Source organism: Psammomys obesus, unplaced genomic scaffold, assembly GCF_907164565.1.
Source record: "Psammomys obesus unplaced genomic scaffold, mPsaObe1.curated_primary_1811, whole genome shotgun sequence".
Taxonomy (NCBI): Eukaryota; Metazoa; Chordata; class Mammalia; order Rodentia; family Muridae; genus Psammomys; species Psammomys obesus.
In genome coordinates, this window is record NW_026585587.1 from 623,183 (window position 1) to 648,645 (window position 25,463).

The window sequence follows — 25,463 nt, forward strand, 5'->3', positions numbered from 1 at the left end:
TATAATATAATATAATATAATATAATATAATATAATATAATATAATAATATATATAGTGTGAGTAACACTGAAAAGCCTAGTTGTGTGCTTTCTTTTTCTAATAACTGCTGTATTTAAATGTAGGTCAAGGTCTCTTAATTCTAGCTCTGTTTCAAAAGGGAGATAGACTATAATATGTTCAAGATATATTAAGTAAAATAAGATATTTTAAATAAAATATGTCTGATGGTAATTCAACTTTAAACACCCAGTGGAGTTCAGCAACATGTTTTTCTGGTTTTGTCTTTTTGAAGATAGTATTATACTCTATCATTGCCTTGATCCCATAGTAGTTTATATCATTTTGGGTTAATCTGGGTAAGTTTTCTGTGTCTGGAAATATATCTAGTATCTAGTATTTCAATTTACTGGAATATATGTTTTAAAAAGCATTTCCCCAAAATCCTCTGAATTTTATTACTATCTGTTTAATGTCTCTTTTTCATGTCTAACCTTATTAATTTTAGCTTTCTCTCCTGCTCTTGCTTTGCTTGGATAAGGATTTGTCAATCTTTCTCACCTTTCCAAGAATCAACACTTCATTTTGTTTAAACTTTGTATTGCTTTCCTCAATTTGCATTTTATTAATTAATTGCCTTGACCTTCACTAGTCCTCTCTGCCTAGTTTTTCTGCTTCTATGTTTCCTGGGTGTATTATTGTGTTGTTTAAATTTTCTTAGGTTAATGTGAGATTTTTGTTATACAGGGATTCATAGCTACACCATTCCCTCATAGAGTTGCCTTTATTGCACTCCAGAGATTGTGCTTTTATTTCTTCATTTTATTCTAATAGTCTTTAACTTTCCTCCCTGGTCTCCACCTATGGATATAACCTCTACAGGCAAATGGAAGCACACACACCAACATATACATATGAATACATGCACGTTACGCACCATATATACACACCCAATAAAAATTTTAAAATAAAATAAATAAATCCTAATAACAGTAGTTTTAATTTAGAGAAAAATTTTACAAACTATACATATTTATATTTAATATAATATAAAATTCAAGTAAAATATTAAATGACTTTGTGTGAAAATATTCAACAGACACTTTGGCGTTTCATTTTTCCTCATGACATGACATAATTGTTTATAATCTTTTTGTTGTTGTTGAAAAAGTTAAGAATGACAAAATGGTTTCCTTATGCAGTGAGTTAGAGTTGGAATCCAGCTTTCTGCCTCCTTTCACTCTCAGTCATTATAACATGTTCTTTTACGATAAGACTTTCAAAATATTGCAAGATAGCTGAGTGGATGGATGACTTAATTCAGCCTCAGTGATTCTTCTGTGTCCATCTCCTTGGTGTTGGCATTACAAGGGTAAGCCACAGCCACAGCTTTTCTGTGTGAGTGCTGGGTTCCTATACTAGCACAGTGAACACTCTGCCGACAGCTATTTTCCCATTCTCTCAGCTAACAACTATTAAACCAGCAATGTTTGTCTCTGCAGAGACTGTCACAAAATGGCAGTGCTACCTTCATTTCAAGTTTTGATGGCTGGGTATTGGGGAAAGTTTTCAAGGAACAATAACCTAGGCTGAGGTGAACCTTGTTGACCTTGTTTAGTCAACTTTATTGACTAAAATACTGCTACTCTATGGATCTGAATTTCCTTTTTGTGTTTGCTGTTCAGTCACAGCTCAAGAACCTTCTGAGCAAACTTAACATAAAAACCTCATCTTTTAAACGTTCACATTATTTTATAGCAAAAGTTTAAAATTTGCTACATGATCACTTGAACGTGTATTTGTGTGTGAGTGTCTCTCTCTCTCTCTGTATGTGGCTTATATTTATTTGTTCATATTTTTTTATTATTATTTGGGAAAATCACATTGCCATAGAAGTTCTTACTTCAGGGTAAATCATGCTTGATATCTATAGAGCAGAAATAGTCCTGGCCATCAGCCAAAGTGAAGACAAAAGTTACGCTGTATTTGCACATCACTCCTTGTGTTGCATCTCTGACCTGTGTCCTGCTGCCCAGGTTCCCTCAGTGTGAATGACATCAGGTACTGGAGGCCAGGCTTCTGTTCAGGGGACTGCTTCATGACATGGAGAGACTTTGTTAAACCTGTGAATCACTAGTTGTGTGTTCCTTGTTGAATTTGAAACCTGAGCCTTGATGCAGCCCCCAGAGTCACCCCAGCTAAAGACTAGGCTTGCTCACTGTACCATCACCATGTCTACTGTGTGCTAGCCGCTGCCATGTTGTCCAGATGGCAGGCTTTATCTGTGTCTCCTGGGTCGTATTCTCCCCCCCCCATCTCCTCCAACCAGGAAGACAAGAACGTGAATAACATACACACGGAATGATATAGACATAGAATACCTATAAATTAGTGTAAAGCAGATACTATATTTTGTCTGACAGTTAAGAAATGATCTTAGGCTTACTACTTCTCACGTCCCTATGTTGACCACCGTTCATCCCTGAAATATGTGACTCATTGGGAATGGAATTTGCCCAGTGGTAGTTTTCAGTATTAAGACAATTTTTGTCCACTGTTCTTATCTTCAACTAAAACTCAAATATGAAATCACGAAGAACTACTGCTGGTGCCCAAACAGTAAGGTATATCATATTGGAATATCCCATATTAAAAGTTACTGTTGGTGCATAGAAACTTAGAATCATCTTGGTAATAACACTTGTGCATGAATGAAATCAGCATTTGGATGGAGAAGGAATAGCCCATATTGGAAAGTAATCATGGTTTTAATGTTCATGTGTGTGTGTGCTTTGACAGCTTTTTGGAGACCACAGCCTACTACTTCATGAAACCAAAAATTGGAGAGAAGGAGGTGTCCCCAAATGTTTTCTTCAGTGTCTGGCATGAATTCAGCTCTGACTTTAAAGACTCTTGGAAAAAAGAGAACAAACTGATTCTGCAAGAGAGGTAGGTATTTTCATTTTCACAATGGCATTTAAAACTGGTATTTGATTAAGTGTGACTCCATTGGGGGTTGCCAATTTTTATAACATGAATGAAAAGTTTGATAGCCCTCACCCTGGAATACAAGTTGAAGAGGTGCTGATACTTGGCAGACTCTGGAGTTTGACTGAGAGGAGTATGGATTGGATTGTGATTCTACGGAGAATAGATGAGGGTAGGGGCAGTGTTGCTGTCTATTAAAATAAGCTCTATCATGAAGAAACCACAAGAAGAAACCCCAAATGAAGGATTGAATAACCCTATGATATAAGCTCTCTTCCTTCTAAAGATGGCTAGCAAAAGCTGCAAAGGTCAGAGGAATAGTTTTTCCTCAACTCACGGTCTATTGTCAGGTTCGTCAGCTCATCTCAAAATTTTACCCAGATGTCTCCCCAAACCATTAGAAGATTATACGTTTTGAAAAGACCCCTCAAAAATCTTGTAGAATTATACCACATTTCCTAAAATAAATGTGTTCAGGAATGAAGAGGAGTTTTTCTCTCTTGAGGATGTGAAATAACATCTCAGGGATTATGAAATTTCACGGAGGCAATATTAAATTTTAACTCATGAAGAAACCTAGCCCTCCCAGGGCAGCGTCCTCAAATAGCCGAGTTCAGTGGGGAAATGAGAGAGAAACATAATCCACCCAGAAAGCAAATCCTAACACAGAACCAATTAGTGCACTTCCTCACATCCATGCCCTAACAATGGCCTTACTTCAGTTCTTTAGAGAGCTTACATCCCAAGAGACTTGGTTCATCTCTGCTATAATATCCTATGGTTTTCTGCTTATTACCTTCTGGTTGGTCTGCTTAGACATACACCGTGCTTGATACCTAGTTTTCAAGAATGAGTAGGCTTCCACATCTCCTTAAGTAAAGAGTTCATTGCTAGCATTTGTTGTGTGTGGAGATGATGCAGATATGGCCTTCGCTTCCACAATTACAGCTGCGCATCCCTTCTTGCAGCTCCCTCCCTCCAAATTTAGCTGAACTGGCAAGTTCCAGGTTCAAGGAGAAACTCTATCTCAAAAAATAAGTTGGCGAAACAATTGTGAAAGTCACCCAAAGTCAACCTCTGGCCACCACATCCATGCTCACACAGATGTACATGTATGCGTACACACACAAACACACACACACACGCCACATCACACGCAAACGATGGTTATATTTTAATCACTGTTCTTCCACGTATTCATTTACCTATCCCTTGGTGCATATATTAAGTGATTTTTTATTTTCTACCCACCAAAATGGTTGCCCAGCTTAGAAGATTATAAAGAAGAAACTTTTTTAACCCTAGCACATTAACATATTTCTCTTCTTGAATCTCTAAATTTATTTTTTTTTCACCTAAAAAAAAAAAAAGAAACTGAAACCCAGTTACCCTGTGGTTTAAAATGGAAAGCATAGCATTTTGTATAGAACAGTTATTTGTAGTATCTCTTGGATGAGGAACATAACTGAAGATAGAATGGGTCTGATTTGGGCATCAACCATGTAGGGATAAATACAAGAGTAGCTGCCTTGACATGTATCAGATGAGCAAGCATGTCACAGATGCTGGGGGACATGGTAAACCCAATCATCATCATTTCCTGTATTGCCACACATAGCATAAAAGCCGGTAAGAAGATGACATCCAGGAGGCCATGCTGAGAATCACTGATTCAGATACATGGTTCAGCATACCTTGGAAGGAGCTCCGTCTGTAGGTGACATTAACAACATTGCTCTTACCCTATGGAGTCATTGAGTCTGACATGCTCAAACAAATCACCTTCACGTTTTAACTCCTTCAATCAGCCAGACCTTGTTCTGGTGTCTTGGACATGTCACATCTGAGAAACATGCTAAGGGCCTTTGGACACATAGTGGATGACTTTGTGGCTGTTTTGTGAACTGATTGAACCTGAGTGCTTCTAACCATCGACTTCTAAGTCTACTACATTTGCTCATGATAAAGGGCTAAGGCAGAGCATGTGGTGGGCCAGGAAGGACTGGCATCTGTTATGTCTCTTGACAAATGACAGCCAGGCAGTTTTGAAGAGTGGGGCCATTGATCTGCAGCGTTTATGCAATGTTGTCCCTCTTCTCAAAGCTGGATATACTCCATAAGTAAGGTAAAACAAACACAGAAAAATGTGAGGTCCCTATTTAAAGATGAACAATTTCAAAACAACAAAGCATTAATACAGACCCAGAGCGCTTCTGAGGGCTGTGTACCACGTAGATGACTATCCAAGTCCTCCATCTTGCTGGTATCACCTTGACATTATGATTTTCATAGTAACAGAAACCTGCTTCAGAAACGCTATGCCCTGGGGTAAGCAATGAGGAGGTAATTAGTTCAAAGTGTGAAACCTCTGACCCAGCCACAGCATGTGAATAAACAGAACCTTAGAAAGAATTTAGACACTTAAGATGGGATGCTCTTTCCCCAATAACCCATTCCCTCTTCTGGACTCCTGAAATATTTGCTATCCCCGGCATATTTTATTTAAAAGCCAATTCTTTATTGCCTACCAGCATATTTTCAGTGTTTTTATTTCATGCTATAAATTCCCTTGCTTGGATTGTAGTATTTATTTCTGAGCGAGAAAGTTCTTGTTCATATTTCTAGGAGAGCATTCACCTGTGTCTTACCCATTATGCTTTTCTTTTGGTACGTCTGTACATATTTACTGATGACCTATTTATATCACTGCCATTGACATGGACATGGGAATGTAAACATAGCTCACTACAGTAATGAACATGTTTTTTTTTTTCACACAATTTTAAGTTGACCACTGTAGATCATATTTTATTTCTTTATGTGAATGGGTGTCTTGCTTTAGTGTATGTCTGTGGATCCTGTAGATGCATTGCGCACAGAAACCAGTAGAGGGCATTAGATTTTTCTGTAGCCAGACTTAGGGATGGTTATTAACTGCCCAGATGCAGAACCCTGATGGCAATCAATGGGTTAGGCATGCATCCCTGGAACTCCCTTAAATCAAACAAATGTTTTATTTCTTTATGCGAATGGATGTCTTGCCTTAGTATGTATCTGCGGACCATAGAGATGCATTGCACACAGAAACCAGTAGAGGGCGTTAGATTCTCCAAACTTACGGATGGTTATCAGATGTCATGTGGGTGCTGGGACTCAAACTCTGGTCCTCTGGAAGGGAAGACCCCATTTGTTTCATTTTAAACGTCTTCCTTCTGTTCCACTCTTTTCATTTCCTCTCCCTCCCTTCTTTTCGTCCTCTCTTGCTGTCCTTCCCTTCCACCTCTTTCACTTTTCCCCTCCCTTCCCTGATCACAGTGTTCTCCCACTCTCTTCTGTGGGTTCATTTAATTTTCAAGCCGAGCTTTTTCTTTGACAGTAGACTCAAGTTCTTTGGCCTTTGTGAATATCCATGGCAAACTTTTTCACAGCCCTGCCACAGAAAACACTATTCAGCGCCCTCTAGAAGAATTCCAGGGTAAAGTCCAAATAAGCTCTGACAGCTCTAATACTATGGCCAGCCAGGGGCCATCACAAATAGCTCAACTGCATCTCAACCCATTCCTCCAGCCATGGGTTGGCATGATTGGCAGGTCCCTTCATAGCAAGTTTTTTTGGGGGAGGGAGGGGATAAGGGAAAAACAATTTCTTGAAGAGAGAGAAGAGAGAGAGAGAAAGAAAGAGTAAACTGCTATCACAGTTCATCAAACCTGTAAAAAGTCGTTTGTGTAATTGCCAAAGTGATTTAGCACGTGTTATGTGGCTTTTCCTGCAGCTAGAGAACCCATGAGAGACAAAAGAAAAGGCCTCATTCATGTCCAGCCTAGTAAGCCAGTGAGTTACAGGGGTAATTGGTAATGTGAAGAGTTACAGGCTGAAGCATAGCTAACGTAAAGACAGCTGTGTCACCACAAAGCCCATCCTGCATAGGAAATGAATCTCAAAGACTACATCCCTGAAGCTTCCTGCCCAACTCAAAGACAGCTCACTGACTGGAGAATCATGTGTCCCCAGCAAGCGTTGCTGCACTTAGAACCTTAGGGAGATGCCTTGCAAATGCTCCAACTTCCTGATCCTAGTTGTTTCAGCCACTTCCTGAGTCTTATGGGGCAGTCATCAAGAAAGAAGCGTTTCAGTTCTGTGCATAGAAGTTACCTGAACAGCGGTATTAGTTGTACCATTGAACTCTCACTTCCTGGTAAAAATTCCCTTGCTCTAATGCGTTATTTATAAACAAATGATTCTTTAATGTTTTAAGTCCTGGGTGAAGGTTTCTCATCTCGGGGTAGGAGGACCCTGCCTTTCTAGCTTTGTCTGGATAACCTGTGAAATGTCAATAGTGTGTTTTCTGATATGGTATGTTCCCTGTCATTCATGCTGAGTAGATCTGCCCTCTCTCTCGGAGATGTAGTTTGAGAAGCATGGAAGTTAGTTGCTTGCCAGTTATTACTCTGGGATTGTCTGAGAGGTCATGTACCCATCAGGAGTCTTGCTTTCCTCACCTGTAAAGTGGGGACCACATCACTCCTGCAGCATCAATGCACACATAGGATGAAATGATGTCCTCATGTACTTAGGGCAGTACCTACATGTTAGAGGTTTGTGAACTGTTCCTTTGACTTTTAATATCAATAGCATGCACATGGGATCTCCAGGAGATGGTTTAGCATATTAGTAAGGGACAGCATCATTCTAAGAGCGTAGTTTAAAGATGCATATGAGGGTGGGCCTTTGTTAAAATGTTATTCACTGCACGCCGTACTTCTATATGAATGCTGTCTGATATGATAGAGTATCGCTTCCGTATGAACCACCAGCCCACTGACTTTGCTCTAAGTCAACAAAAGTGGTACTTTTCCATCTACTGGGCACACATATACATATATCAATTTTAAAAAAAAATCCCTTTTTAAAGAGATTCAGACATGTCATCATGGAACAATAAAAAATATTTTTAATTCCATTTGCATGCAATGTTTAGGAAGGTCAGGGATGTGTTAGCAAGCCCTAGCAATCACCCCCTCCCCCCAAAAAAAGTCTCGCAGAGAATGCTTATAATATGTAAGACCGTAGGAAAACTTCAGCATTAGTTCAGCAACATTAATAAGACCTTGTAGAGATAGGACAAGAGCCCAAATGGTTAAGCACATATGAACATTTTAGTCTCTAATTAATAGACTGTGGGGTAGATCCTGAAAGAAGAGGGTTGCCCCATCCCCCCACTTCCCACGTAAGCAACTTCACCTCTCATCTCTGCTTTATTGTGATTTCAGATCAGTATTCAGTCCAAATTTTCATCTGTATAACTATGTGGGGTTTATTTTTGTTATTTAGTCAATAAATCTTAAACGTCACTAGGCACTGAGGTGTTCAAGTCCTCAGGAAGGAGATCTCAGCTTCCTTGATCGTACAGTCTAGCACTGAGTGGTGTGAGATAAAGCAGAGAATGAGGCTAGGGGGCTGATAGCCCATGCTAGACATTTTTTTCCCAGACAGTTTAAGACTAAAATAATTTTAGACAACAAAATTTATCTCCAGAGAACTGGCCCCCAAGCTTCATGATTCATAATGTGGTATACCATAATTTCATATTTAATCATTTAGACTTCTAATTCAAGAAATCAGTTGCGACATTAGTATGAGTTATATTTAAAATGTTGTCTAATTTAATTCACTGCTTTATTTTACTGTGAGACAGGTAGTTTTTGGCTAGCTACCCCTCTAATTGCACCAGCCTGTGGCAATCAGTCAGAGCTCAGCCGAGCTGAGGCCTGCAATTAGAGAGAAATGATTTGGATGCTTGTTCTTACAAAGTCATATATTGGAGATTTTTCTTGCTGTGTTAAAATTCTTTCTGAAATTTGTATTCAAGTGATTCAGATTATAAGATTATCATGGAAGTTTGGGAAGGAAGAAATTACTTTAAAAGCAATTGAAAATATATCTCAATGGAGATAAGACAGGTGAAATTTCTTTCTGAAATTTGTATTCAAGTGATTCAGGTATAAGATTATCATGGAAGTTTGGGAAGGAAGAAATTACTTTAAAAGCAATTGAAAATATATCTCAATGGAGATAAGACAGGTGAAATTTCCACCACCCACCTGTTTTTGAGACAGGATCTCTTGTAACCCAGTCTAACCTCAAATGTTCTGTTGCCAACACTGACTTTAAACCCCTGACCCTTCTGCCTCTACCTCACTGGAATTACAGGTCTGTGCCACTGTAGTTGGCTGGTGTTATGCTGTGGAGGGGCTTTGTTCATGCTAAGGTGCTGTGGCAATCTGGTGACATCCCAGTTGCTGAAATCCCCTCTGTGCTCCGGTTTTCTGTTATTGTATAGTAGTAGCAATGAGTTGGCTGACCATTTGCCCTCTCCATTCAGGTACCTATTTAGAGAAATCACTCCTAACAGCATCTTCTTCCTATTGCCAGCTCTCTAGCACGGGAGCTTTGTCTTGATAGTGCTTGAGCAGAAGCTTAGAATCTTACTCCTAAAAACCAAGGCACCAAGCCTGTGGAAGACTGTTCTCCGAAAACAACCCTTACACACGAACGTTCTGCAACTTCCAAGCAGTCTACAATGCCACATCTTTCACCCAAACCATAGTGATTTGTTAACTTACTTCACTGCTACTTTCCAACTCACTGCCCATATATAGCAGTCAGTGATCTCATCACATAAATCCAATATGTTATGAGAGATTCAGGAGATAAGTCAGCCTAGCTTTTCTTCTCCTAAACTGATTTCTTAAATTCTGGATGTTAGCAAGTTCACTTAGTAAAGTTGAGTTCTCCTAGAAGGATATAAACAACCCGGAGTGGCACTTAAATAGTAAAGAAGTGTTGGCTTCTTTGTCTTGTCACGGGGGGAAAAAAAATTAAAGCTCCAGGGAAGCATTTTCTCAAATGCTTTTTGACTTCTATCTTCAGACTATAGAAAGGAATAAGGAAAAATATACATGATCTAAAGATATAAGTTAATGTAGGCCTAGCATGCACAAGTCCCCAGAAGAAGAGAGAAAAAGAGGGGATAAGAGAAAGGAGTGGGGAAAGGAAGGAACAGAGGAGGGAGGGTTGGAGAAAAAATACCCAGTCACAAGCAGAAGCAGCTCTCAGGTGTTGTAGCTAAAGCACCTAAGTAGAAATTAGCACCCCAAACCAAGACAACGGCTCATCCAAAGGTATTTTTGCTTAACCGAGTATTTAAATTGCTGTCTGGTCTTTGAGTGAGTTTATGAGAGCTGGTGAGGTATCTTGAACCACTTCTAATTTCCCATCAGCATTTGCTAAAAGTATTTTTGATGATTTAGCCAAGTTTATAGTAGAAATATCTTGGATCAAAATATGCTTCCTGGAAAATATGAATCAAAATTATCCCTCAAAAAAAATAGTGTCTTTTAACTTATATGGGCTGAAAACTGCTTCCATAAATTAAAGGGGTAATTCTCATTTCCTTTAAGATAATTTTAAGGACTACCATGGTTGTTACAGGAAGATGAGCAGATCTGCCAGGTTTGTGTAAGAGAAAATTAGTAAATATTTTGGTTTGTGGGGACTTCTGCTGGAGCCTGGATTTTCAAGATAACTAAACTCTTAGGGATCAAAGTTCTTTCCATGGGTCTTTTCTGCCAAGACATTGCTTCCTGTCCAAGGCAGAAGTCACTCCTCTGTCTGCATCAGGGATTTCCACTCAAATATTGCTGCTTTCCCACTATTGAAATGTATTTGTGAAGTCAAAGGTAACTCTTCTGCACTTAAAAATGTGGGGCTTTAGAATAAATAATGCCCAATCAGAAACTAGGCTTGAGAGACACAGAGGGAAGAGGTGACCTTGACCAGGTCAAAAATATTAGTCTCAGCATGAAGCCAATGACAGAGTGGGGCTAAGACTTTTTTTGTTCTTTGTTTTATTTGGGTCTTTTTTAAGGGAGTAGGTGAGGCAGACAATAAATGGAGAAAGACCTTTTATACTGTACTTACTAGCAAGCAAACATACCATGAAAGCTAATCTTACTGATGCTGACAAACTAGCTATAAAATTACAGTGTACTCTTGGTTGTTGACATTTGCAGTCAAGTCAAATGTCCATCAATTAAACTGCAGCTCTCAGGACAAATTAATGTCACATAGATAGTTTGTCGGGTTTTTTTGTTATGGAAAATCTGTTGCTTATGGTATGCTCCTACTTAAAAGTGAACTTCAAATTTTAAATCATCATTGTTCAAGTTTTTATACAGAGAGAATATTTTCTGGCTTTATTCAGGTATAGTTGACAAATTATTTATAGATAGATAGGCGAATGTTTGGGTAGTTGTATATATCCTGAATGATTGTCATAATCTAGTCAAATGACATATCCATCACATCACATCACATCACATCACAGAGTCACACTGATTATTTTTAAATTTAATTAATTAATTTTTTAGTTTATTACAATTTGTTTACTTTGTATCCCAGCTGTAGCCTGCTCTTTCAACCTTTCCTAATCCCACCCTTCCTCCCTTTTCTGTTCCCATGTCCCTCCCCCAGTCCAATGATAGGGGAGGACCTCCTCCCCTTCCCTCTGACCGTAGCCTATCAGGCCTCATCAGGGCTGGCTGTATTGTCTTCCTCTGTGGCCTGGCAAGGCTGCTCCCCCATTAGAGGGAGGTGATCAAAGAGCCAGCCACTGAGTTCATGTCAGAGACAGTCCTGTTCCCCTTACTACGGTACCCACTTGGACACTGAGCTGCCATGGGCTACATCTGTGCAGGGGTTCTAGGTTATCCCCATGAATCATCCTTGGTTGGAGTATCAGTCTCAGAAAAGACCCTTGTAACCAGATTTTTTGGTTCTGTTGCTCTCCTTGTCCAGGTCTTTCATCTCCCCCTTCTTTCATAAGATTCCCTGCACTCTGCCCAAAGTTTGGCTATGAGTCTCAGCATCTGCTTTGATGCTGAGTGTACTCCTGCTGGGTAGAGTCTTTCAGAGGCCCTCTGTAGTAGGCCCCTGTCCTTTTACCTGTTTTCTCCCTCTTCCGATGTCTGTCCCATTTGCCTTTATGAATGAGGATTGATCATATTACCCAGGGTCCTCCTTCTTGTTTAGCCTCTTTAGGTGTACAGATTTTAGTATGTTTATGCTATATTATATGTCTATCATCCACTTGTCAGTGAGTATATACCATGTGTGTCTTTCTGCTTCTAGGATGCCTCATTCAGGATGATCTTTTCTAATTCCCACATTTGCCTACAAATTTCATGATTTCCTTGTTTTTAATTGCTGAGTAGTATTCCATTGTGTAAATGTACCACAATTTCTGCATCCATTCCTCAACTGAGGGATATCTGGGCTGTTTCCAGATTCTGGCTATTGATTTTTTTTTTTTTTTATAATGGTAATCCTTGAGTTTGTAGCTTCAATTTTCCGTTTTAAGAGTAATAATGCAAATCCAAGTCAATGAATAAAGAGTTGTACCTAATAGAATCCCTAAGCATTTTTGCAGTGTAGCCTCTCTAATTATGTGTTCAGATTAACATATATACAAGCCAGAGGTCCTTTTCCTCAACCTGTTTTAACATCTTTTTATTTGAACACCATGAACATTTGTACTTTGGTACATTTCTTTCCATTTTGACTTTTTTGTGCCTGTACTTCCTGGATAAAGTCTGAAATAACACACCCAGAGTCCCTGCCCCCTGGCAACTTTTCAAAGTTTGGAAAGTTTATCTAATCATCTTCATCTGTCATTGTATCTTGGTGATGTTAAACATCCTCTAAATAATCTATCAGCTCTGTCTCCATCCTCTCCACTTTGCCCTGGCCATGTTCCACCTCCAATTGATTACCCACTTCTTTCCTATAGGACTCATAGTTCAGCTGGCACAGAGACTCACATACCCTGTCTCCATGAAAGGCAGTGTCCCTGGCCAGTGTGTCTCCACAGCTCATTGATCCCCTTCTAGAGAAAGACTGCTCTGTCTCCTTGCTGAGACCTTAGGTAAATGATTTAAAATTTGATGGTAAGCCATCTGAAGTACTGTTGGGGAAGCTGTGCCTAGAGTATGAGGCTCATCTTAAGAGCAGTCACCTCCTCCTTTATAGAGGGGCACAGAACTCTCCTGGTATGGGTTAGTTCTGTTTTTGTCACCTGGGTAGAGATGGCTCCTTGTCCTACCTGGCAAAGGGAAGCTAAGGTCAAAATAAAAGCCAAGGTGTGCTGGTGTCACTGTAAAATGAGCAAGCAGATCCATTCCATTCCTGGTGTATTTTTTTCTTGGTTCTTAAAATTAAATATTAATTTTTGGTAATAGGTATTCTTTGCAATTTTTAATTCTATTTAGTTTTATGTATATGAGTGTTTTGTTTACATGTATGTCTGTGTACTACTTGTGAGCCTTGTAATCAAGGACAGAAGAGGATATCAGATCCCCATGAATTGGTGTTACAGATAGTTGTGGGCCACCATGTAGGTGCTGGAATGGAAACTCAGTTTCCATTCTCTTGGAAACCACCCGGTATTCTTAAAGGCTGAGCTATTGCTCCAGCTCCAGGAAGCAGGTAGCCTTGATGAACATAGAATTCTGGCTGTGTTGTTTGTCAGCCTACAGCTATTTCTCCAGAGGTGGAAAGGACACAGTATGTAAGGTCATGTCCATCTCTTCTTAGGCTTCGCAATGTCCTTCTGGTCCTGGAATGGTTCCAGGAGATAGCATGATTAGAGCATGCCCTGAAGGAAAATCTAGCAGCCCACACTGGATTCACCTGCTGGCTCCTGAGAGTGTTTGGATCCCTCGAGTTTCATTAACCCCAAAATGACCTTTGTCTCCAACAAATTATGAATCAGGAGGGAGCAAAGCTACTGAGTTACAGAAGGTGTGCCTATTTAATATTATCTGAATACCTGGGGTATTTATTTAGAATACACTGGGGTGTAGGAAGAGTATCGCAATCTCAGTAAGGGGACATGATACAAACAGTTGCTTTAAAAAATAAAAGGAAATATGCACAGTTATATTAATGATTTAGCATTTTGCTCTCTGCAATTAAGTGATAGTATTATCTCATTTTACAATATGGGTATCTGTGGTGGGCTATTGACAACCATGTTGAAAATTAAAGATTTAAATTTAGCAATATAAATATTCATTTTCTAGCCAGTAAGCAATAAATATTCATACAAAGAAGGATTCGTTTTCCTCATTTAAAAATATCCAGAACTTGAAGGTTATATGTGGGAATGCCTACTCCTCTGAATTTAATTTTGTTAAAAAAATAAATGTCTCGGGCATAGACAGTTTTAGGTGAGAAAAAAAGGAAAGAATTCTTGATTTGACCAAAAATAGGATGAATGCTAGAAGAGTGAGCTACATCCTTGGCTCTTGGGTTGATGAGACAGTGTCTCACTGGCTGACGTGGGCCCTCATGGACCTCGGGCTTCTGCATCTCAGTGACTGTGAAATAAAGGCATGCACACTGTGTCCAACAGTCTTTAATCCTTAAGTTGCTGCAATTATCATCATGTAGCTAGACAGAAATGTGTATCTTGCAGAAGTAAAGCACATCAGAGTATATTTATTCATAAGAGAACTTAATTTTATTAGATGGGATCATTTTAAAAATTAACCTCTAGGGTTCAAATTCTTAGGCCTAGGGTGAACATTTTTGGAAAGCTTTCTAAAATTACATTTGGCCACTTTAAAGTTTTCCAAGAGTGTGGGGGAGGTAAATAAAATGAGACAAGGGGGGGGTGTATTTCATCAGCTAAGAGAATTTTTGATGTTCTCAGATAACACAGAGTTTCGTTTTAAAAGTCAGACCTCATATGGCTATTAATGTATCCTCAAGTTTTAATACCGATGAGCCCATAATTCTGTACTGTTATGTCATGGGTTAGTTTCCTATGGCTTCATATTCTTGCAGAAATTTCATTTTAACAAAGGCTAAATGTAGTAAGTGGTAAGAACCTGGGACTACATTTTAGAAGACCTGGATTTAACACACACCTTTAGTGGCACATGCATAAAGCTTAAATGATTGGTTTACCACCTTGAACCTCAGTTTTCCAACTTATAAAATGGAGAAACTGATACTACCTAGTTCCTGGAGTGAGTTAAATGAGCCACTGAGTAAAATATCTAATGTAGTCTCTCTCATACAGAAACTTCTCAAAAAGCATTATCATTAGCAAATTCATGTTCTAAAGGTAAGCAGTTATACTTGAAAGACTTAACATTGGAATCCAGAGAAATATAGCTCTATTCTACTAGCCTTTCTTGCTAATGTATGTATTTCCAAGTCATGAATTTGTATGCTGCCAGTTGTAAAATGGTGAAAATGAAAAATATTTAAGCTTAATTGGCATTGCTTTCTTACTTGTAGAACTAATTTAAGGATACCAAGAAAACATGGGATTGAAGCAATTCATATTAGCTGCAAAATTTCTAACACAGTGAATAGCTTATTGTAGGTGCTCTGTGTTCTTAATAGTATTGTAGGTCTTCTGAAATTACTGCTACTAGGGCAGGCATGATGTCATGAGGCTTTGATCCCAGTGCTGGATAAACAGAGGCAGGTGGCTGTGATTTCAATGCCAGCATGGCCCACATAGTGAGCCTCAAGCCAGTCAAGGCTACCTGGTAGGACCCTGTCTCAAAAAGAAAACAAACAAACAAACAAAAAACAATCAAGCCCATTGTTGTGTATACCTCTCACTGTGTATACTTTTCCATGAATAGGATAGTGAAAAAGAACTGGGCAGAGTGAAGTAGAGTGTGGAAAATCAAAAACTAGGGGTGAACCAAGGATATTAGGATGATAGTAATGAAGCACAGTAATTAAGACACATAATAGTGCTTAAAATAGAAGGTAGAAACCACAAAGAATCTAGAATCACTTTTCTTCCAGGAAACGCATATCATTGTTTTTTTTTTTTTTAAGCAGAACTATGTAGACTTAACATATACAACCAAGGTAGAGGTTTGTTACCAGTGGACCCAGTTCCACGGAATGCATTAGGTGAGCAATCTTTTGCGTGAATCCCCAGCAATTTTATGCAGGTTTGTTCTTTTTGTTTTCTGTTTTCCAACCCATTTCATTCCAGCTAATTATGACTCCTAATATGAATTTCAGTCCACCATACCACAGGCACCTGTTTAGTTCAGAGCTGCACTGTATACAGCTCAAAGAACAAAAGCCTCTGGCTATCTTTATGCATTGCAATCCTCCCAGTTAAAAAATAAGCCAAAGTATGAGTGGAACTAGAAGCACAGAAGTTGGAGTTTGGCGTAGACATGAAGCTGGATCTGTTTAAAGTAAGAAAGGAGACAGGATTTAGAGGCTAGCTAACACTGATGGTGACTTTGATATAATATTAAAGAAGGAATTGATGCTTTTGCAAAGATAAATGGATTGATGATTGTATGGATTAATTAATGGGTGCATAGTGGAAATCACGCAGCTGTTTAAGGAGAATACAAATCTGTCTGAGAAAGCAGCATCGCCATACATAAAGGTTTAAGTGCTGGCCACTTGGTACTTTTCTACTTGATCCCTCGGGAGTAAATATAAAATTACCCCAGTCAACTCTGCCATTGAGTGCTGTCCCCATAGGATGCTCCATAGTCAGATGAGATGGGAACCAAGCACTCTATACAACTTCTCAGCTGATGAGAAGCAGAAATATAACTATCAGAAAGCTGGTGTGCAATCACAGGATCTAAATATGCTGGCTTCCATAAAGTGTGTAGCCACTTTATGAACAGTTATTAGAAACGAGTTGCTTCATCATTCTGATTTTATAAAAGCTAAGAATTAAGTTCTCGTATCCGAGGCCTTAATTCCCAGGGACCATTTTCATTCTCTGACTTGGTTTATTTAATGACTTCCTTTAGGAGAAATTAAGGAGTGCTCAAATATTTAAGGATGATAATAATTAGGATAGATGCAGTTTTGCTCATCATCTTGTAGTCTGGAGTCATGCTCTCTAATCTACAGTTTGAAGACAAGAGAAAACTATGAAATGAAAAATTATTCATAGATTTGCATAAAATTTATCTGACAGCAACACTTTTCTGATGGTGTATATAATCTCTACATTTCCAATCTACCATAACTATCAAGACACTATAGAAATATTGTCTTTTATTATTTCATGTTATCTGACCCTTTCAGTAGTGTGGTATGCCATGCTCCTGTCTGAAATGGAGAAGTGCCTCAATTCCGTAAGGCATCTGGCTACAAAATTTTAGGGTAAGGGACTGTAGAGTAAATGTGTGGTAGTCTGAGTGAGGTATACATGTGTTGGTCCTTCTTTTCCATCTAAAAACACAAGGATATCTCTGTCTCTTAATGAATCTCCTCATGTATAAGGTTAACTGTGGAGATCCTAAGGGTTACGAGACATAGCTTGGGAGGCATGAGAGAAATGGGAAGTCATGGATGCTTTTACCTAAGTTTTCATTTCCATGTATAGCCATCACCCACAGTGCTGCTGCTGATGTCGTCTCTATCTTGAATCTTATCTCTCCATCCTTCCCTCTCAACTTAAAACTTTCCAACACTCTTTTCTTAGATCATTCCACATGTGCTTGGAGTTGCAAACAAACGAAACAGCTACTCTCTACCATGATGGTGCTCTCAGTGTAGTAGAGAGGAATCTGGAAGAAAATCCCAGACATTGGGAGCAGCAAGTGCAGAAGCTAAGTGAAAGAATATTTAACGAGAAGTCCAGAGTGGCTGGAACAGAGCAACTGGGGTGAGGGGGGGATGAGGGAGACTGGACAAAGAGAACTGGGATCAGAGTGTAATCTAGTAGAACAAGTTCAGGCAAGGTCTGAAGAGAAGAGCAAACATGGTAAGAGCCCTGTGTGACCTTTCTGTACTAACTAGAGTGAGGGGAAGACTAAGACTTGGCCTTTGGAGTCAGGATCGTCAGGGCATCCTGAGGGTGCTTAGGAATAAAGATGATGAAAACAGAGTGGAGGGATCAGAGGAAATAATTTTGAGGAACGTGTTCATTCAAAGGGTCACAGTTAAAAGAAGAGCTGGGTTGGGGGAGGTAGACAAACATTTTGGTTTTTTTTTTTTCTGAGTTATTTTTTTGATTTTCAGATAGTGGGATAAAAGACATACTTGTACCCAGATAGGAATAGTCCAGTAAGAGAGAAATTGAGAATCTTCTTCCCCCACAGTGAGTGTGCTTCCTTCATCTGCCCCTGCCTCGTATCTCTCACATCTTCATCTTAATTAAGCCATTCTTTCCTCTTGCACAATTCCAAGCCATTATGATATAAATAGCTTTGTTGTGCTCTTTTGTGAGTCTTACAAGAAGGAAACTGGATAAAGTCACTATAATCTGATTCCTAGCTCTTGAAGTCCTTCACATCCCCCATCAGGTTCTTCAGCAAGTAAGACACAAATAGTTTGTATACACCAACCTTCCCAGACATGTGTCAAAATAAACATCACAGCATGGGTTCCATGAGAGTTTAACTTTCTATTTCACTAGCTGTGGTCAATACTTTTCTGAATCACTTTTAAAAAAAAAAAAAAAAAGGAAAGAAAAGAAAAAACCCCATGAGATTAAGAAAGATATCTTTGAGTAACATGCATGAGCCTTGAGTTCAGTTTCCATCACACATACACACACAAACACACACACACACACACACACACACACACACACACAGAGAAATAGTAAAAGGATGTTTGCATGAACAGTATCAGATGTATTGGTTAACCAATTGGCGTGTTCATCTCTGGAGAAGACTATTTCTTCCTCTCTCAACAATTCTTAGACTCCTATAGTTCTTTGCTTAGTGTTTAAGTACAGGCACATACTAATGACATCATAGAGACTGGACGGGTTTTCACTTATTTGTTCACGTTACGTGTGTGTGTGTGAGTGAGTGTGTGTGTGCATGTGTGTGTAAAACAGCAATGAAAGAAAAAGCCAGTGATTTTGGAAGAGAGCAAATGTGCAGATAAATGGGAAGGTTTGGAGCGAAGAAAAGGAAAGGGGAAATAATATAATCATATTATCTTTAAAAGTGAAAAAAATATCAGATGTAGTAAGTAAAATTATTTTCCTGCAATACAAGCTAAACTTTGCTGTCAAATAAATTTTTACTCTTTGGGGCCACCATGTGCAGCGGGATCTGTTTTTTTTTTTTTTTTTTTTTTTTTACTATCATATGCTTCTGGTACCAGTAACTATTGCTTTCACATAAAAAAAAAAAAGCTGTAAAACCTCTTGAACGTGTGCCTACATACAGAAATGGTACAAGGACTGTGCTGCGATGGAAATCCAAACGTCAGATAGAGTTAAAAGACACATGAGAGCAAACCATGTTTTATCTTTCCCCTGTCCGAGATTAAAATATGAGTGATGGGAAATGTGATGAGAAATTTAAGCCTTTTAGTGTATGTGTGGACACAAATTTTGGAATTTTTAGACTCAGTTAAGCTTATGACAAAACAGCATGAAGGTAGGTGTAGCAACCCACCTCTGCTCCTGAGGCCAGTATCACAAGTTTGGATCCAGACAACTTAGCAAAAACACATCTTCTCAAAATGCATGCACTTTGAACATTTATGCAGAGATGCATAGTTTGCTTTCTTTCTGAAGCTTCACAGACAATGTTAACAGAAAAACATCAACATTAAATTTATGGCCATTATCTACCATCGAATACCCCTTCTTCCTCTTAAACGATAATGCCTCATTTCCTGTTTTCTGGTCTCTGCTTCTTGTGTTGCTGTTGTTTTTTTATTTTTATTTTTTCTGAAATCACTAAAAATGATGAATGAGGACTTTCTTTTTATTATCCTATGATTTGATCTGCATACATTTTCCTTCTCCCGCCCACGCTGCTGATGGAGTGTTGTGATGGTTAAACTGAGCCAGTCAGTCATGGATGCCATTCTAACATCTTTACCACCCTCCCCCTTTTTTTTTTTTTTTTTAGTTCTTTGGAAGAGTGAAATCTCAATTAACAAATGTCCTGGTCTTTCACATTCCCATATCTGTGAATGTAACCATGTTTAAAAGAATGGATCTTCATTAAATCATGCCTAGCCCTGTCTGTTCCTTTTCACAAGATTCATAGACTCTACCATACTTTTATCCCGTTTCAGTAAAGAGGAACATGAAGGTTGAACTCAGTTGCAGACAATGTTTGGAAGCAGTGTCCCACTGCCTTCACCCTAGACAGCGTCTAGGCGCTAGGCGCACCTTCTCTGTTCTTGGTGACAGCCTTTGGTAAACCAAGTGATGTCTCTCCTTCTAGCTCTTCCCTCCCTTCCAAATTACTACAGTGTTGAATGGGGTAGTAAATATTGCTGTTTTTAATTTATTGCTTGAAACATTGTTTCCTCTTTGCATCTTCTTTTCCCACTCGGTTTGGAAATGTTTGGCTTCACTGTGTAGGGGCCAGAGGGAGGATGAGAGCCAGGGGAGGGAAGTGATAAATGGCCTACAGCACTTAAACAGTAGCCCTAAAATGACAGGTGACAAAATCAGCCCTGAAAGCTCATTTGGGAAGGTGTTGATCTGGAGGGCTGGCTCAGGCCGCCCTCCAGCAGCTTCTCCTTTTTCTGTCTCTGTTTTTGCTTTCTCTCTTTTCTTCTTTTAGCTCCCTTCTTGCATTTTTTTTCTATTGTTTTGTTTTTAATTTCTGAGAGATCTGTCAGGTGTCACAGGCTGACAAAATGTGCATTTTAGAATGATCATGCCAATAAAAATTTGCTCAAGTACACAACAAGGACATTTGTTCAACCATGTTCGTAGCAGCTTTATTTGTAATAGCCAGAACTTGGAAACAACCCAGATGTCCATCAACGGAGGAATGGATACAGAAATTGTGGTATTTTTACACAATGGAATACTACTCAGCAATCAAAAAGGAGGAAATCATGAAATTTGCAGGCAAGTGGTGGGATCTAGAAAAGATCATTCTGAGTGAAGTATCCCAGAAGGAGAAAGACAAACTTGGTATATACTCGCTTATATAGACCTACAAGACATGATAAACATAATGAAATCTACACACCTAAAGAAGATAATCAAGAAAGTGGACACAGGCGAAGGTGATTAATCCTCATTTAGAAAGACAAATGGGATGTGCCTTGAACTTATGACAGGAGTCTACCACAAAAGGCATCTGAAAGACTCTACCTAGCAGTGTTTCAAAGCAGACACTAAGACTCATAACCAAACCCTCAGCAGAGTGCAGGGAATCATATGAAAGAAGGGAAGTTAGTATGATATGGAAAGGATAGGAGCTCTACAAGGCCCAAATATATCTGGGCACAGGGTCTTTTCTGAGACTGAAACTCAACCAAGGACCATCTATGGATATAACCTAGAACTTCTGCTCGGATGTGGCCTGTGGTAGCTCAGTAACCAAGTAGTTTTCCAAAGTAAGGCGGACACGGACTATTTCTAACAGGATCTCAAGGGCAGGCTGTTTGACACCTCCCCCCAGGGGAGGAGCAGTCTGTTAGGCCACAGAGGAGGACTTTGCAGCCAGCCCTGAAGATACCTGATAAAACAGGGACAGATGAAAGGGGAGGAGGTCCTCCCCTATCAGGGGACTTGGAAAGGGGCAGGGAGGAGACCAGGGAGGGAGTGTGGGGTTGGGGAGGGAATGAGGGAGCGGGATACAGCTGGGACACAGAGTTAACAAAATGTAACTAAAAAGAAAAAAAAAAAATAAAATTAAATTAAAAAAAAAAAAAAAAGAATGATCATGGACTTTTAATCCTTCTGCCTCTACTTTTCAAGGGCTGAGATTATATAGGTTTGCACCATAGTGCCTAGCTTTGTGGGGAGGATCATACCTTGGGCTTTTTACTCCACAAGCCTACTACTGCTAGCTGAGGCACATCTCCAGTTTCTTCTTCCTTTGTTTTCTTTCTTTGTTCTTTCCTTCTTTTTTTTTTCTTTCACTTCTGCCAATTCTGGCAGTAAATCTGAACTCCAGGGCCATGTGTTTTCTAATCTCAACTGTGAAGGGAAAAACATCTTGCAATATTAAAATGAGATTAGAAGAAAAGGGAGATAGAAAGACCTGGAGGGGACAGGAACTCCACAAGGAGACCAACAGAGCCAAAAACCCTGGGTCAAGAAGGTCCTGCAGAGACTGATACTCCAACCAAGGACCATTCATGGAGAGGACCTAGACCCACTGCTCAAAGGAAGCCCACAGGCTGCTCAATTTCCAAGTGGGTTCCTTAGTAAGGGGCGCAGGGGCTGTCTTTGGCATGAACTCAGTAGCTGGCTCTTTGATCATCTCCCCCTGGGGAGTGCAGCCTTACCAGGCCACAGAGAAAAATTATGCAACCAGTCCTGATGAGACTTGATAGGCTAGGGTCATATAAAAGGGAGGAGGACCTCCCCTATTAGGGAATTAGAAAAAGGGCAGGGGGAATTGTGCATGGGACTAGGAGGAGATGAGGGAGGGGGCTATAATCACACAAAAAAAAAAATCACAAAAGTAAGAAACAAATGAATCTGATAGATCATGTTCTTTCTTGTTGTGCCTGCTTTTTTATTCATGGAATCCTACCTCACAGGTTTATTTCTAATTCTTTAATAAAAACAGTTGTGTCTTTTTATTATATAATATGACTCATAAACAAATACAAAGTGACTAAGTTGTAATTAATTAGTTAATCAATTAATTTTTAAAAATGGGAAAAAAAAGAAATGAGATTGGCATTTGGAAGGAGCTGCAGTTACTCAGCTCAGCAGTGGCAGGAATCACTGAAAATGGCTGTGAACACGGCTACTGGTCTTCTGCTTCAGAGGAGGCCTGAGGAAGCATTGCTGTCCTGTAAAGGAAGGCTAGGCAGTTTTCAGACCCTTGTTAGAGAGTACTGTTTTCCATAGTGGTGCACACAGGCTGCCTTTGTTGTATGTTATCCCTGAGAGCATTTCAGAAGGACTCAGTCCAAAATTACAGGTGAAACTGGAGACTTGCATTAAAGCTAACAACCCTTGGAACAAGTGCAGAGTAGGAAAGCAGTCTGTTTACCTTGTGCTCGGCTCTCCACCTCCCCAGCTCACAAACATACACCTGTCTCAAGGTCCTTAAGGTCAAATGGCTGACATGCAGACACTAAGACATAAGTCAGAAGGTGTTTGGAATTTTTACCTCATATGGATACTGTGGCAGAAAAAATGCAAACTACTCGTTTTTTTAAGAGCACAATGGTATTCCTTAACTCTTCCTCCACTCTTTCTTTCACTCTCAGTAACAATTCCTCTTTCGAAAAATATGAACAATTGAGTTTTCTTGGTTATTTAAAACAAGACTCATCCCTCAACATACTTCCTGAAGGGTTTTTATAATCCCTGAATGCCAACTACAGAAGCCCCCTCTGGAACTTTATACAAATTCAGGGGTTGCCCATAGAGCACGCTGTCATGACTTGCTTCTGCTCCTGTTTACCTCTGACCTGTAGAGGTTGAATTGAATTGTCCCCGCAAACCCGAGCTTCACCAGGGCCAGGCTTGGAGTTGCTGCTCCATAAATGATTGTCAAGTGAACAAATGAGCTGAAAGACCCCATGACGCCACCTTGACGCACACTCCCAGCCGTTCTCATGGTCTCTACCATAAGGAATGACTGGACTTTCTTTCATGTAAAATTAAATATGTTTGTATTAAAATCAGCTTCCTGTGATCCTAACCAAGATATGTTCTAAGACTGCCGCAAATGGAGCAGAGAAAACACCAGGATGTTTTGAGGATCTAAATACTTGTGAAGTACTTTTTTTTTTTTCATGTTATGAAATGTTTTAAAGAACTCCAAGCAAATTTAAAAGGGGATCTACTAATTTTTTGAAAATGAAAAAAAAAAAAAAAAAAAGTTCCCTTAATTCCCTATCCAAATACTTCAAGCTTAAATTTACTGGCAGCTATTTTAGAGGAAGATGGTGACTCTCAATTCTTCGGTTTGTTATAGGGAAAATGTTTTTGTCTTCAAATGTTTAGGAAGGGATTAAAGGGAATTTATAGCCTCGGTGAAAGTAATAAACGTGGTAACAATGCAGTGTCTAAACTGTCACCAGTTTCTGGAATTACTGACTGCCCAACCTGCATTTAGATTTTGTGCTAAAAGGAATTACTTTCATATCATGCTTGAGACGCCTGCCTGGATCAGCGGGTCATTCTATTGTTTATGGAAGGTTGAATCAATTATACAGGAGATAAATCCTGCAGTTCGATCATTTGCTACAAAGCCCAGGAAACATATTCAAGATTCATTTCTTTCAACAAATCTAATCAACATACGGTATATTGTTTTAAGGTCAAGCCACAGACTGTTCAGTTTCTTCAGACACACTTCATGATTTAATTAAATTTATTGTTAAGGGGGAAAAAATCACAAAAGTAAGAAACAAATGAATCTGATAGATCATGTTCTTTCTTGTTGTGCCTGCTTTTTTATTGATGGAATCCTACCTCACAGGTTTATTTCTATTTCTTTAATAAAAACAGTTGTGACTTTTTATTATATAATACGACTTGTAAAGAAATGTTTTAGCAACATAGGCTTCCACTTTGGAAAGTCTTGTCTATAGTCACAGTGTAACACTTTTATTATTTAAGGGTGTCCTAAGGTTTGAGGTGATAGGATATTGCCAGTGTCCAATGAATATAGAATTCATTTCTAAACAGCACCCTCTTTTAAGCAGTGCTTCTGATGGATGGAGTGCATTTTTTCTTGGAATGAACACACAAAAAGAAATCCTAAGCACGTTAAAAATGTAACTGGAAATGGTGGCGTATCCTTGAAGTCTCAGCACTTAGGAAGTTGCAGTGAGATTTCAGATTCCAGGGCAACCTGGCATCCATGTGAGCCCTTATCTCATAAAACAGTGGGAAAGGGTGATGACCATTTTTGTTGTTGTTTTCATTTTTTAATTTTTGTTATCATTTTGAATGATAATTGTCAGAACCTGGTCAAAAGAGGGGCATGTAGTGAATGATGCCTTGGAAACTTGTGAAAGAGGCTCCAGGACAAAAGGTAGAGAGCCTTTTACCTCAAGTCCGTTTTGTGCCCTGGATTGTTCTTAGACATGATTTCATGCCTCCTATAACAAACATTTACATTCGGTTTATAAGATGTGTTTATTCTTGTTGGACGTCAGATCATAGCTATATAATCTAATCTGGTCAGTGTGCCCTGAATCGGGATATGGCCTTCTGCCTTGCTTCCTGGAGCCTCTCTCATAGTTCACCAAGGCTTTGTTCGACATGGTCATTCTTTTGACCATGTTTCAACAGATAATTGCTTCCACGCTTGATGAATTTTAATTATTGGAATTGCCCATAAGTTTTATTCCAATAGTCTTATGCATAGGTGAGAGAAATTGAAACTAAAGTCATTTTAAATCTTCATGTGAATTCTTACATGATCATTCTTAGTTATGCAAATTCTTCTGAGTTAGGTAGTAATAATCCCTGTTGTATTTATGTAATATCCC

General features: G+C 39.2%; 1 protein-coding gene across 1 annotated transcript in view; it reads left to right on the forward strand.

Moving 5' to 3' along the window:
* The window catches only part of Fmn2 (formin 2), a 302,407-nt gene that overhangs the window by 273,684 nt on the left and 3,260 nt on the right, over positions 1-25,463 (forward strand). The window contains exon 16 of the mRNA XM_055608481.1: positions 2,799-2,948. Within this exon, the coding sequence (XP_055464456.1) occupies positions 2,799-2,948 (150 nt within the window). The remainder of the gene's footprint in view (positions 1-2,798; positions 2,949-25,463) is intronic.